Source organism: Microtus oregoni, unplaced genomic scaffold (genome assembly GCF_018167655.1).
Source record: "Microtus oregoni isolate MIOR12 unplaced genomic scaffold, Mior012 000009F_ref0000495, whole genome shotgun sequence".
Classification (NCBI taxonomy): Eukaryota; Metazoa; Chordata; class Mammalia; order Rodentia; family Cricetidae; genus Microtus; species Microtus oregoni.
The window spans coordinates 55,692,544-55,706,023 of NW_024543068.1; the positions used below are offsets into that span (position 1 = coordinate 55,692,544).

A 13,480-nucleotide genomic window follows, 5' to 3' on the forward strand; every position below is an offset into this window, starting at 1 on the left:
TGACACCTAGCATTGTGTAATCTCCAACAGCTTGGCTCAGGCCGTCTCTCTCTGGGTCTTATCTTGGCTGATCTCTGTCCCATGATGCTTCATTGGTTCCCTTTAGTTACAGTGTCTGGAAGGCCGGGGGTTCGAGTTCCCTATCTGATGAGACACTCTTATTCCCTTTGACTTGGAACAGGTTTAAACCTCTATGTAATAGAAAGAACGAATCCTGGATTCATCTACCAGGTGGAGGCCTTTGACCCAGAGGACACAAGCCAGAACATACCCCTCAGTGTAAGTACCCTAAGCTGCCCCTGTGCACACCAGCTTTGGGGCAGAAGCCTGACGGCCAAGCCTGTCAGGTGGGTAGCGGGGTCAGCACCGGGATGTACTGCCACTTCCAAGGTCCAGCCAGGGCTCTGTGCGTGGCTCTTTTTGATCTGGGACAACTCTCAACCTTGTTGAGCTCCTGTGCTTCCTGAGTGACAGCGAAAGCAGGAGAGCGGTTGGCACAGGCAGGGGAGGTCATGTGAGAGGCTGCATGTGAAGCCACCCGGCCCAGGCCAGGCTGAGCTGGCAGCATTCCCTTTCAAGATGATGCAAAGTCATCCTGCTATTTTGAACACAAGCACAAAAGGTACACCCCCAAACCAGACAGTGACGTCCTTCCTAAGAGACAGCCGAGCTTGCAACAAAGACGTTTTCCTTTTCAAGGGAAAATCAAGTCTCAGGGATTTTCGGTGCAGACAGGGACTGGGGAGACTGTTGCCTCCCCATCTAGTCTGAGAAGGCTGAGAGCTCCTTGCTCCCACTTAAAATCCTTCCCTCTTGGAACTGGGTCTTTTGGTCCCAGCAACCCCAGGTGAAGCCTGTTAGCCGTTCCTGGAAAAAGTGCCTTGTTTTGCTTTGCTGAGGCTGAATTTGCCCTGCAGCTGCCTGGACCAGCCTGGAGGAAAACAGGAAGGTTTACCAAAAGCACAGGTGCCCAGCTGCCGACCCCGCCCTCTAGAGAAGAGCACTCTGAAATGGGGCAGTCAGGCTGTCAGCAACACTGGCAGGAAACGGCAGCTAATGACCACGCAGGTGGGATTTTTAAGAGGATGAGAAGGGAGGTCTGTGTTAGAATGGGCTAGGATGCGATGGTAAAGGAGGGGACAGGGAGAAGAGGAAGGGGGCAAGAGAAAGGGGGAAGGGGTGTTTGTCCTGGAGAGAGAGGAGACAGACGTAGCCCATAGCAAATGGCAGCTTATAAAGGTTAAGGGGGAAACCCCGTGTTAGGGTAAGGTGCTTAATTTTATTTGGGCGTGTTCATCAGGTGAACCAAATGGGGTTTTTGATTGCTGAGCTTTGGAAGTCAGCCTTTCAGGAGAATTAAGTGGCCAAATAAGGAGCAGACCTTGGTGGCTAGCTTTAGGAATGGATCTAATGGTTTTTAGCCAGGCGGGGGCGGGGGGGGGACAGTGGGGAGCAAGGTCTGCCAGAGCCGCATGCTCTGGTGGACGAGTGACACTTCGGAAGTGATACACAGACTGTGTAAACGGGGATGCCTCCAGAAGCTGCGACCTTTGCTCCTTCGTTGAGTCCTTTTAAAAGAAACTTGATCAGCACCAAATTGTATGTTGTTTCAATCACGCTTGTCCATTACAGTACTGCCCTGTGCAACCGGAGATCAATGCTGCATATGTGTTTCCCAGTGTTTTCATGAAGTCAGGTGGCGTTAATCACTGTTAGATCACAGACCCTCTATCTCTCTGTCACAGAAATCAGGTCACACAGCCCTGCAGTCTGTCCCTTAGGACAAAGAACCGGCAGGAACCTGCAGTGCTGCAGCCCAGCCCCTCCCATCCCCTCCGCTGTCCAGGACTGAACCAGTACCTGCCTCCCGGAATATAGGCTAAGTGACAAGGGGAACTTCCCACCGTTCCCTAGAAACCCAGGGCTCAGAAAGGTCACTTTGTTATATGGATTCGAAGGTTCTTTCCTTCAGGATTCTTGTCACACTAAACACAGCAAATGTCTCTCCTAAGGAAACTATTCTTTGGAACTTGAAGGGAGGACACTCCTCTCCTGCAAGGCCCTGCCATGCTGCCTACTGTAACCTCCCACACTCATGCTCCCCACCACACACACACTCACGCACGCGCGCGCGCACACACACACACACACACTGTGACTGAAAGCTGTGCTTCCTGATATAACTCCTCTGTCAATTCCTCTATTCAGGCCTGTCCTTCTGTTCTTTCTCTCTAAGTTAGCGTAGTTACAATATAGCTCAATTCAATATGTATAACATACCATCAAATGACATATGAGATAATTATTCACTTTCCCCACGATCTTAAAACATGGTGTACGCTTTACTCCTGGGCTCACCCATTAGACCAGCCCCATTTCAGATGCTCGGTGGTGACGGTGACACAGGGTGATGGCTGGTGGGGTGCCCAGGCTCATATCTTGATATAGTTAGATTCCCAGGGGTTCTTCCTGGATTCTGATGAGGACACGGGTGGCTGGGATCCAGAGGCTGCACATGAAAGGAAAGATGCTGTTCCTGGGAGCTTTTTTCTGGTACCCACTCTGCTTTTTTCCCACCTGCTGAAGAAGGCTTGTGAGAGACCCCATTCCCACGCCTCCTCCATCCCGCTCCTTGCCAACAGCCCCTTGGCTGCAGCTGAGGCTCCTTGGAGACTCTGAGGATACTTATAGATTTTGCACCTGGAGACAAAGTGATCTAGTGTAGAACCCCTCCATCAGAGGGTTTTCTCAGACCTTTCCATTAAGGAAGGCCTTTTGCATTAAAGGAAGTGTGCTTTGTCCTCACCAGGGCAGATGAAGGGTTAAATTAAAAGGGCAATAACCTCACTGCTAGGAGAACATCAGAACATCCTGACTTATATCTTCCTGCTTATGATGGTGGGAGGAGTCTAGCCGTTCCTTTATTCTAGGAATCCTCTATGCCAAATGGACACGATGAAGGTCATGGATAGACAGCATATTTTGTTTTTTTGTTTTCCTGTTTACTGTTAGTGTGTGGGAAGGTCGGAGAACAACTTTATGGAACGGGCACTTTCTCCCCGTCAGGGGATCAAACCCAGATTGCCAGGCTTCTTTGTCATTGTATGTCGTGTGGAAGGCACCATTACCTGCTCAGTGCTGAGCCATCTTGCTGGCCCCTCAATGTTCCCTGCCTTTGCCATCCCCACCCCAGTCATTGGAACTGGGGTCTTCACACACTCCAGCAAGCATTCTGTCGCAGAGGTACAGCCTCAGCCCCTTTCAGACTGGGTCTTGTTATGTAACCCAGGTTGGTCTCCTGAAATCTAGTTGTTCTGCCTCAACCTTTTGAATGCTGGGATTACAGGCAGCTGTGTAATAGTCTCCTTGGCCATCGAAACCTCCCATCCTGCTGGAAGCTCCTTATAGGGCCAGGAAGTCCCTGAAACCTACCGGATTTAGGTCCATCCCTGACAGCGTAAGCAGTAAAAGCCGAGAGTCCCTCTCAGACAGAAGGAACCAGAACTGCAGGGAAGACTCTGGGGTGAGCCATGCCAAGAAGACAGACAAACGGAAGTGCAAAGCCTAGAGACAAGCCCAGCTGCCTGAAAGAGGACTAGACTCACGGAGGCTCTTGGAAAGGACACTCTCCAACCTTTGAACTGCCTGTAGGCTCCGTAGTCCCTGGCTTCTGTGATCTGTCACTTCTGCTGGGGTGGGCTTTGGTGATGCAGTTGTCTTCGAGTCTTTTCTGCTGCTATCAGTAACCCCTCGCTCATCACCCCCCAAACAACCCCTGGGCTCACCGAGTTGGACTTTGGGGGTACCCATGCTTTGGCCTGTTGGGGATTCCCTATCTGGGGTGCGCAGGCATGTACCACACCTCCCCCGGGAAAGTTCTGTCACACAACACAGGCGTGTCCCATCATCTAGTTCTGGCTAGAACTTCCTGGTCCTGTAGCAGCCCCTTTGCTTCTGTTTGAGAAAAGGAACTAAAGCTTTGCTTGGGAACTGCACTGGGTACCTGGGACTTTCTTCCCTGTTCCAGAAGTTCTGCTACGTGCTCTACCCTTTCCTTCCTGACAGTTTTCCCACCACATGCTCCCCTTCAACACATCCTGCGTGTGCACTTCGGAATCACCCCTTGAAGTCACAGCCAAAGGCATTCTACTCCAGGTCTTTTCATGAGGCTCACAGAAGGAAAAGCCCTCAGGTTTGGTTGGTTGATTCCAGAATCAACCACGCTTCTTCTGGGCAGACCCTCCAATGGACTGAGATCATTGCCCTTAAGACTGGCAGAGCCTGGATCACAGAGACAGAACTCAGATGCCTGTGGCATTCCTACCACAGAAGGGACAACAATCGGAGCTGCAGCTTTAGCAGTGAGGTGGACATTAGTAAAATCAGCTGTGTGCGCTGGGGATGCAGCTCCCTTGGTTAAGGTGTTTGCCTAACGTACACAAAGCCCTGGGTTCAATTCTTAGGATGCCAAGAAAGGTTGGAGGCCAGCCTGGGATATGTGAAACGCTGTCTCTAAAAACAACAGCTACAGAACTCCCAATACACAAACTTGTCCATGTCTCTTCAAAACATTTAAGTGATGCCATACACACTTAGCTCTTCCACACAGGCAGAAGCCAGGGTAGGCTATAGTAAGCAGCTTTTTATTGGTCTTTTTCCTTCTGTCAAGGCTTTCTTCCTTCTCCCTCCCTCCCCGGCACCACCACCTACCACCCCAAGGGCTGGATGGGAGTAGCATAGTAAGAAAGAGAAAAAGGAATTGGTAGGAATGTTTGTTTGTTTCAAAAGATTCAGCTTAAACAGAGAAATCTAACTGACATACTACATTGTACTTCTAACCACCATAGCCTGAATGGGAGATTCTGGTCTGTGTGCTTCTCCTCTGGGTGAGGCTACAGGGTCCTGAATTCAGGCTTTAAAAAGTTTGGGCACCCTGGACTTGGGAGAAAGTGGGTTCTCGCTTCCCTCTGGAAACTGGCTCCCCGTGGGATGGATGCCCTGTTCTCTAGGACAGAAGGCTGAATTCACATTGATTTTTGTAGGATGGCTAGGAATGGCTGCGGAAGACACCAAGGTTATATTGCCAGCTTCTGCCATACTGTAGAAAGAAGCCGAGGGGAGGTTGCTGGCCCCCAGGGAGCTGACATTCCTGCAAACTGGGCCATTTCATCTTCCCTCTGCCTATACGAAAAACACTCTGCAGAGTGAATGGGAGGAAGGATGGGCCCCGTGTCTTCCAAAAGGAAGCTTTTGTGACCAAGGGCAAACAGGAACCACCGGGAGCCCTCAAACAGAACTGTGGGAGGTGGGAAGGGACGTTCCCAGAGGAAAGCAGAGAGCTTGTCTAACGAGCATTCGTTAGCTGAATTGATCTGATGACTCAGGACTTTTCTCAGCCAGGACTGGGGCAGAGGGGGCTGCGGTGCCTTTTCATTCTATTTAGTTTCTGTTTTCCAAGAATGAATATCAGGGGAGAGCTTTGATTAAACAAGCCTTTATAAAGGAGGCGAGGATGCCAGGTTTTAGAGAAAGCCTTACTGAGTCGCTGGCAAGGGGCCACCTGACACAATGTTTCTAGTCTACGGATATTATCTCTTTTCTGAGAACAAAACTGCCTGTGCATGAACAAAGTGAGGAGATGGAAGGAGAAGAAATTAGCTTAGCACCAATTGTACATATGTTCACATATATGTAAAGATTGGATTCCAGGAAAGCAGTGTAATGGAAATGAAGACAATTCTCACGCCCTCAGTGTTTGCTCCCCAAACCAGTTCTATCTGTTGCTGTTTCTTTGGCTTTTTCTTTCCTACAGCAGTTACTGAGACCGTAGGCTGAACTCAAGATCTCACTGCCAAATATACCATTGCTGCTTAAACAGACTCACAAAATGTTTGGCCCGATATTGTTGTTTTAAGACTTTTGAGGCTACCATGACTGACTTTTTGAGATAGGGTCTCATTTTGTACTGCAGGCTGCCCTGGAATCTGTGGCCATGCCCCCGGCTCTACCTCACAAGTGCGGGGATTACAGGCACAGAACACGGTACTCCGCTTGTTTAGGATTTTCCAGAGAAGGGATTGTTGGTTGGTCTCTTGTCAGAGAGAGATTGGAAGTCTTTGGATACTTAACAAAGACTCTCTGAATGCCCACATGAGGCAGCTTCTGTTACAGAGCTTACTCCATTCTTTTTAAGGTGCTGCAGAGCTGGGAATTAAACTCAGGGCCTTGTACACATGATGACTTGACTTGGTCATGGTGTCTCTTCACAGCAATAGAACAGGGACTAAGACAGACATCCTGAAGTTTCCTTCATGCAGGCTCTGTTGCTGTTATCCTGCACAAACTTACAGGGAATGGTGGAGCCAGGAGTCAAATCCAGAAGGCCTCTTCCAGAATCTCAAACATAATTTACAATCCCAGTGTGTGACTTTTATATCCCAACTGTGTCTGAGAGATTTTGGTTCCTACCATTGCCTCTATTGACCTCTCTTGGAATCCCTCATCTGCAACACTCTGTTCCCTCAGAGTCGATTTGCCATGGCTGTATCCCAAGATTCCCTCTGCTTAGAACCAGATAAGTAGATTTGTCTCCCAGAGCCTTACAAGACACACACAGAGAACCCCTGGCTCTGGTGCTTATAGTAAAGGTCTCCACAAGTCCCTAAAACCTTGTTCTTCTATTGTGCCCAGCTTGAGCCTCTGGTTACTGATACAGGAGAACTTCCTGCAGGGAGGACTCAGCCCAAAGACATAGGATTGCTCTGCGTGTGGGCAGCTTACGACCCAACCTGTTGCTGCTCAGGCAAAGAACTGGAGCTATGGCAGGGGCTTGCAAAGGTGTGTCTATAAGGGCCAGGGGATGTAGTCCTGAGAGAAGGTCACAGAGGAGAGCTCACAGGCATTTCCCAACTGGGCAGGAGACCCATAAATGAACACTAAGAGGTTGTTGTTAAGTAAACCCCATGTCTAAAATACTGTGCTGTCGTTAGCTAACAAGGCTGGTCGATCTGTGTGACAGCATGGATCTGTGGGCAACTCACACCGACCACACTTGATCTCTTCTGGACTCAGAAGCTAAACAGTTGACAGGAGACGGAAATAAGAACACAGGACTGCCATTGGATGAGCACATCATTTTGAGATTTTAGAAAGTGTGTGTTTGCACAGAAAGACCAGGAATGAATCCATCCAAATGATGAGAAATCACATGCGGATTTCAGTTAGTCACTTTTTAATGTTTTTATGTCTTCCCAATTTTTGTGTAAAAGTATAATCGCTACAACTAGAAAGAGATTATTGCACAACAAACAGAAAGTAAACGCTTCTCAGACTTTGTTTAAAGACTCTATATTGGCTCCAGAGGAGACTCTAATCTATTTTCTGGCCACTCTTCTCTAGCCCTAGCAACTCTGCAGTGGCCACAAACCATGTCTTTGGTTGGAGACATTGGCTGTGTGTCTTTGATCCTAGGCTTTGGGGGCTGTGGTTCTGGTTCCAAACCCTCCACTAATCCTCTCTCATCTAAGGCCTTGGGGATACACCACCTCTCATCTTAGCAAGCAAGAGTAAAACCTTTTAACCCACGAGCCCTTTGCAGTAAAGGGATATGAACCATGTTCTTGTTGCCCTTCATGTTTAACAATGTGCTTTCTCGTTCCGTCATCCTGATGGCAAAGCATGGAGCCACGGGTGTGGTCCCTGGGTGACTGGCAGTGGGAGGATGAGAACATGTTTCCAGCCCTTCTTCTGCATTCCGTTCTCTTGCTTCCTTGACTCCATACTCCAAGCAAGGAAGCTATCTTGACAAACACCATCGGACTTTCCCTTGTTTTACAGTATTTCCTCATCTCTCCTTCAAAAAACTTCAGGGTGTCTGCGGATGGCACCCTCTTCTCTACCACAGAACTGGACTTTGAAGCAGGACACAAGAGGTAACCTTTCCAACTACCTTCCCTGGAGAATGACTGTGTGTAACCCAAGGAAAAATAAAGGAATAGCCAGACACAAACACAAGGTGGCGGGTCCCCACGCAGCCTGGGGTGCGGCTAGGACCTCAGCTTCAGCAGGGCCAAAACCATGGTGTAGGGGAGGGCATGCCCAGAGCTGGGGGCACAGGGTCGTGAGGGCAGCATCTGGACCACTGATAGTCAGAGTGTATGACGAGAAGTCAGGCTTTGAGGTGGAAGCCACAGGCCTTGGGAAAGCCAGGGGAGGCTCCCAGCTAGACGAGCCAAGAGGACTGGAATGGTTGTTGGGGATAGGGTGTGGCTCTGTGGTGGAGTCCTTGTCTAGTGTAGTGAATGAGTTAAAATGGGAGCCTCAATTCCTGGAGAGTAGAAAAGATCCATTGCAGGGACATTGTAATGCGGAGAATATGACTTGGCTGGCTTTGACTCCAGAATGAGGAATGAGGGAGTGAGCCCCTTGGCCAGAGCTGGAAGGCAGCCCGGTAGCCTTTGAAGGTGCCTAAGAAGCAGGCGGCTGGAGAGGGGGCCCGCTCGCCTCCCTCCTTCCACTGCGTTTGCTTCCTCTGTGGCTGTGTCAGCAAGCCTGTCTCTTGCACTTGGAATGTTCCCCTGACAGCTTCAGTCTCCTCGTGGGAGTGAGAGACAGCGGGAACCTGACCGCCTCCACAGCGCTCCGGGTGACCATTGTGAACATCAACGACGAGATCCCACGCTTTACCAGGTAGGCCCGAGGGCCCGAGGACAGGGCTCAGAGAGTCTGCTGCCATAGCTGTCTGATTGCTCTGGCCTAGCCGAGAGATGAGACACAGAACTCTCCAGGGTCCTTCATGCCTCTTGGCCCCCTCTTCCCCCTTTGCTCGCCACACCTCCTGACCCCCCACATTTATTCACATGCACCATGGGACTGCGGGCATGGTGGAAAGAGGGGCAGCGGCTGAGCACAGTGCTCCCTCTGAGTCCGTGTACAAACGCAGAAGATGAATACAAGGCTTGGTTAATAGCGTTCCCAGTGTCAATAATAGAACCTAGAAGCCCATGATGGTATCTTAAGGCCGCTGGCGTAGCAGTTTCTTCTTGGCTTGGTGAGCCCAGAAAGACATTTTGCTGTGGCTGCCACATTTCTCAGGAAGGTGAGAGGGGAATTAGAGGCGGCAGATGCCCTGCAGAGCCGCCTTGCTCTCTGCTACCCTGAGTGGGCACAGGCCCCAGCCACAGGGAAACAGCGCCATCGTGTGCTCGGAGGTCAGCAGCATTAATGGCTGCGAACAAATTACAGCACAAGCTACTCTCCAAACCCAAAGGCAGGGCACAGTTATCTTTTGTCCAATGAAAGCAAAACTAGAGCTGGAAAGGTGGCGCAGCGGTTAAGAGGACGTATTGCTCTTACGGAGGTCTAGAGTTCTGTTTCTCCGTACCCAGCACCTGCCCTGGGCAGCTCACACTGGTCCATTACTTCAGTCCCAGGGGATGAACACTCTCTCCCAGCCTTCTCCGGCGCCTGCACTCACGTGTTTACATACACACAGAGACATATGCATAATAAAATAGACCTTTGAAACTATTAAAAATAGCTGGGCAGTGGTGGTGCATGCCTTTAATCCCAGCACACCGGAGACAGAGGCAGGCAGATCTCTGTGAGTTTGAGGTCAGCCTGGTCTACAGAGTGAGTTCCAGGAAAACCAGGGCTACATAGAGAAACCCTGTCTCAAAAATAACCAATATATACACATATACATATATACTTATATAATATTTATTATTACATACAATATATTATGTATTATATCTAGTAATCATATATTTGCATTTATCTATTTCTATATATTTACATATTTATATATTATATATATGTTATATATGTATATGATAGAATGAAAATATTTGAAACAGCCACAAGCATAAAAGTAAGGTGGAGCACTTGCAAACGTATTTTAAGAGGGCTGGAAAATAGGTTCCGTACATAAAGTGCTCACTGTGTTCAATCCCTAGAACCCACGCAGAAAAGCCAGGTGTGCTTGCACACTCACAACCCTAGTGCTGGGGAGACAGAGACAGATAAATCTGGGGTTCACTGGCCAGCCAGCCAAGCCTCCTTGTTTGTGAAAGGCCCTGTCTCCTCTGCCTCTGCCTACTTCTGTCTCACACTCTGAGAAGGGAGATGGCAAGTGAGAAAGAGACCATGAGGGCTCACTCAGTGGGACACCAGACAGCGAGGCCCGCACACTGGAGTGACTTCTTAGGCAAAACAAGCTTACTCCTCCCCAACAATGGGGTACTTGGTGGGAGACCACCCCCCATGGATGCTGTTTGAGCCCAGGTCTTGGGGAATAGCCCATGGGGTACGCTAAGATGAAGGCCTGGGTTCAGATTGTTTGTGCTTCTCTTGAGTTCAGCCCCAGGCTCTGTCTTGTGTCTGCTTCCTCTGGTCCATCTTGTGGGATAGCAGTGATGAGGTGGGGGCAGCAGAGTGGTCAGAGCCCTCGACATGAGAGAGCAGCATTTAGAGCTGAGACCAGGTCTCGCTTCAAGGAGGGACCACAAGGGGAAATGGCACCTTAGGAAACAGGGCTCTGCCACGCTGAAATGATCTCACTACTGGCCTTTTACAAACGCATGGGGGTCTGAGAAACGTGGGTACGTTGGGCCCTTGGAATTCTATTATACACAGTAACCCTTCGGGAACAGTGCCATGGCCGTGTGACTGCCAGGGGCGCCTCAGTTGAGAGAGCTAACCTGGGGATGATCGCCACCTGGAAAGATGCCCACGTTCGGTGTGGAAATGTTGTATCCGCGGGCAAAAGAAGAAATAAACAAAAATCGGAGATGCTAGAATAGGCAGCATTGGGCTTCTGGCAGGTTCCACAGGTTGGATTCCCCAGGGTGGAGTCATGCGCAGTGAGGAAACCTGCGGTCCTGAACGTCGCTCCCGGATGGGTTCTTTAAAAGGATCCAGACAAACGGGGAGGAGAGACGCTGACTGGGTGGCTGTATCTTTATGTGAGGGGGTGTTAAAGATAGAGGGCATCAGGCAGGTAGTCAGTGGCTGTGCCTGTGTAAATTGCCGCAGAAGCAGCAGCCTGGCACGCCTCTGCACTCGCAAGGATTTGATCTTTGGAAATACAGACGCCAGTCACCCTCTTTTCAGCCGCTGTGTTCTCTGCATGTTGATGCTACTCAAGCAATGCGGTGCTATATTTAGCACACCCCAAAATACCTACAGCCCAGTCCGCACCCTCCCCTTCCCCTGCAAATTAGCCACGTCTGCAGTGTTTTTGTTCCAGCCCGAGGAGAGAATACTCCATCCCAGAGGAAGTGCGTCCAGGAACCATCGTGGCAAACATCACGGCAGAGGATCCTGATGACGAGGGCGTTCCTGGCCACCTCCTCTACAGCATCACTACCATCAGCAGCTACTTTGCCATAGACCAGCGTGAGTCATCCACAGCATCCTATCCTGTAGCGGCTAATGCAGCTGCTGGAGTGGTTGGTAATGCTGTCTTCCTCTCTGGCACTTGGCCTGCCGTTCTCTCCATGTTCAGCCTTCGTTGTCAGGGAAAGGATATATGAAAGGCAACCAGCCAAGATCGTGGCGTCTGAGCAGGGCTGACTGTGAACAGCTAGCTGGGTCACCTGTCACCTTTATGGAGGGGGGTGATTTTTTTTTTCTTCACTGCCATTAAGATTAAGATTGAAATCCCTATAAATAGAATTTATATATCTCCATCTATGTGGAAATGAAGACTAAAGGATACAAGGGAAATGTATTTTATATTTTTTTTTGTTTATTTTGAGACGAGGTTTCTCTGTGTAGCCCTGGCTGTCCTAGAACTCGCTTTGTGGACCAGGCTGGCCTTGAACTCAGAGATCTGCCTTAGTGCTGAGATTTAAAGGTGTGTGCCACCACTGCACAGTGCCTTTTTTTTCTGCAAGGCTTGGTATGCTGCTCTGTCTGAGCTATGATTTGCTATGAACCAACTCAGGACAATCCTCCTGCTTAAGCTTCTTGTTTACTGGAGTGACAGACATTAACCACTAGTCCTGTCTGGAAAACTGAATTTCTATACCATTTGATGAGAAAGTAAAGGAGTAATTATGATTGGGGAACCAAGTGTCTAAAGCTGGTGTTCGATGTCTCTGCCCTTCTAGATGGTGACACTTACCAATCTCTGGGCAAATCTCTCGAGTGAAGGCCTGATGGCTTTCTCTTGGGGAGGACAGAATGAGGGGAGAGAGGCCCCCCTGCTTCCCCTGTTACCTCAGATTTCAGGGTGCTCTGTGTGAGCCCCCTCGCTCCCTGGAAGGCGCCTGTAAAGATGCTTGATCTCCTGCCCTGTGCACACATTTCTGAGGATGCAGAGTGGTATGAAATAAAGTGAAGGCAGATGTGTAATGTCAATGTCTTCAGTAGTTGCATTAAAAAATGAAATTACAGCCAGACAGTGGTGGCGCACGCCTTCAATCCCAACACTCGGGAAGCAAAGACAGGCAGATCTCTGTGAGTTCTGGAACAGCCTCGTCTACAGAGTAAGTTCCAGGACAGGCTCCAGAGCTACAGAGAAAAGCCCTGTCTTGAAAAACTGAAAAATAAACAAGTAAATAAATAAATAATAAAATCACTCTTTAGATCCAAAATATTGTAATTACAGCATGATTGATATTTAAAAGCAGTTGAGATAGTTTATATTATTTTGTTTGGAAGCTTGCGTATTTTATACTTTGAGCACATCTCAGTCCAGACTGGCCCCATTTGGGGGTTAAACAGCTTCATGTGGCTAATGGCGGTGCACTGGACAAAGTTGGTAGATCATTGGCGCTCGTGTTCCTGCACCAGCAGCCTGCGCAGAGCATGAGCTTCCTCTCCTCCGGAACAGCCACCTCACTGAGACTTTGTCCTCACTAGGTGTCATGCTGAGCAGCTGCACGTATCCTTCCCAGGCACTTACACAACCCAACGCACTAACGTGGTTTACAAAGGAAAACCAAGGGCTTGAGGGAGACCTAGACAGACAGGTTCAGTGAATTTTCCCAAGAGCCCCAGCTCACAGAAGGACTTGGAAGTCCACGCCAGATGATTCTAGAGTCTGTCCTCTTAGCCACTATACAAACCCATCTCCATTTATCCAGGCCACATCAGACCTTTGGACTTCACTTTAAATAATGCCTTTGTGGAAACCAGCATCAGACTATCCCAGACCAGGTATCACTGGCCCTATAAGCTTTTGAGTACACCTAGTCTGAGCCTGGTGATGAGCATGCAAAGCCAGCACCTGGGATCTATGTCTGGAAACTTCTGAAAGCTTTTGATATTGACAACCTCACAGAGCTAAGAGTGTAGTGATAGATGATCTTAGGTGAAAATTCTGTTCACTCTGGTGTTGCAAAAATTAACCTTTACAAGCACGCACACAACCATGCATGCACGTACGTGCGCGCGCGCACACACACACACAGCAGACACACACACACACACACAGCAGACACACACTAGTGCTGGGGATTGAACCAAGGATGCT

At 49.3% G+C, this 13,480-nt stretch overlaps 1 protein-coding gene across 1 annotated transcript in view; it reads left to right on the forward strand.

Annotated features, from left to right (window-relative positions):
- Cdhr3 (cadherin related family member 3) overlaps positions 1-13,480 on the forward strand; it is a 58,964-nt gene that overhangs the window by 12,442 nt on the left and 33,042 nt on the right. Inside the window, exons 4-7 of the mRNA XM_041658686.1 lie at positions 182-279; positions 7,837-7,931; positions 8,584-8,688; positions 11,249-11,397. Coding sequence (XP_041514620.1) covers positions 182-279; positions 7,837-7,931; positions 8,584-8,688; positions 11,249-11,397 — 447 coding nt within the window. The remainder of the gene's footprint in view (positions 1-181; positions 280-7,836; positions 7,932-8,583; positions 8,689-11,248; positions 11,398-13,480) is intronic.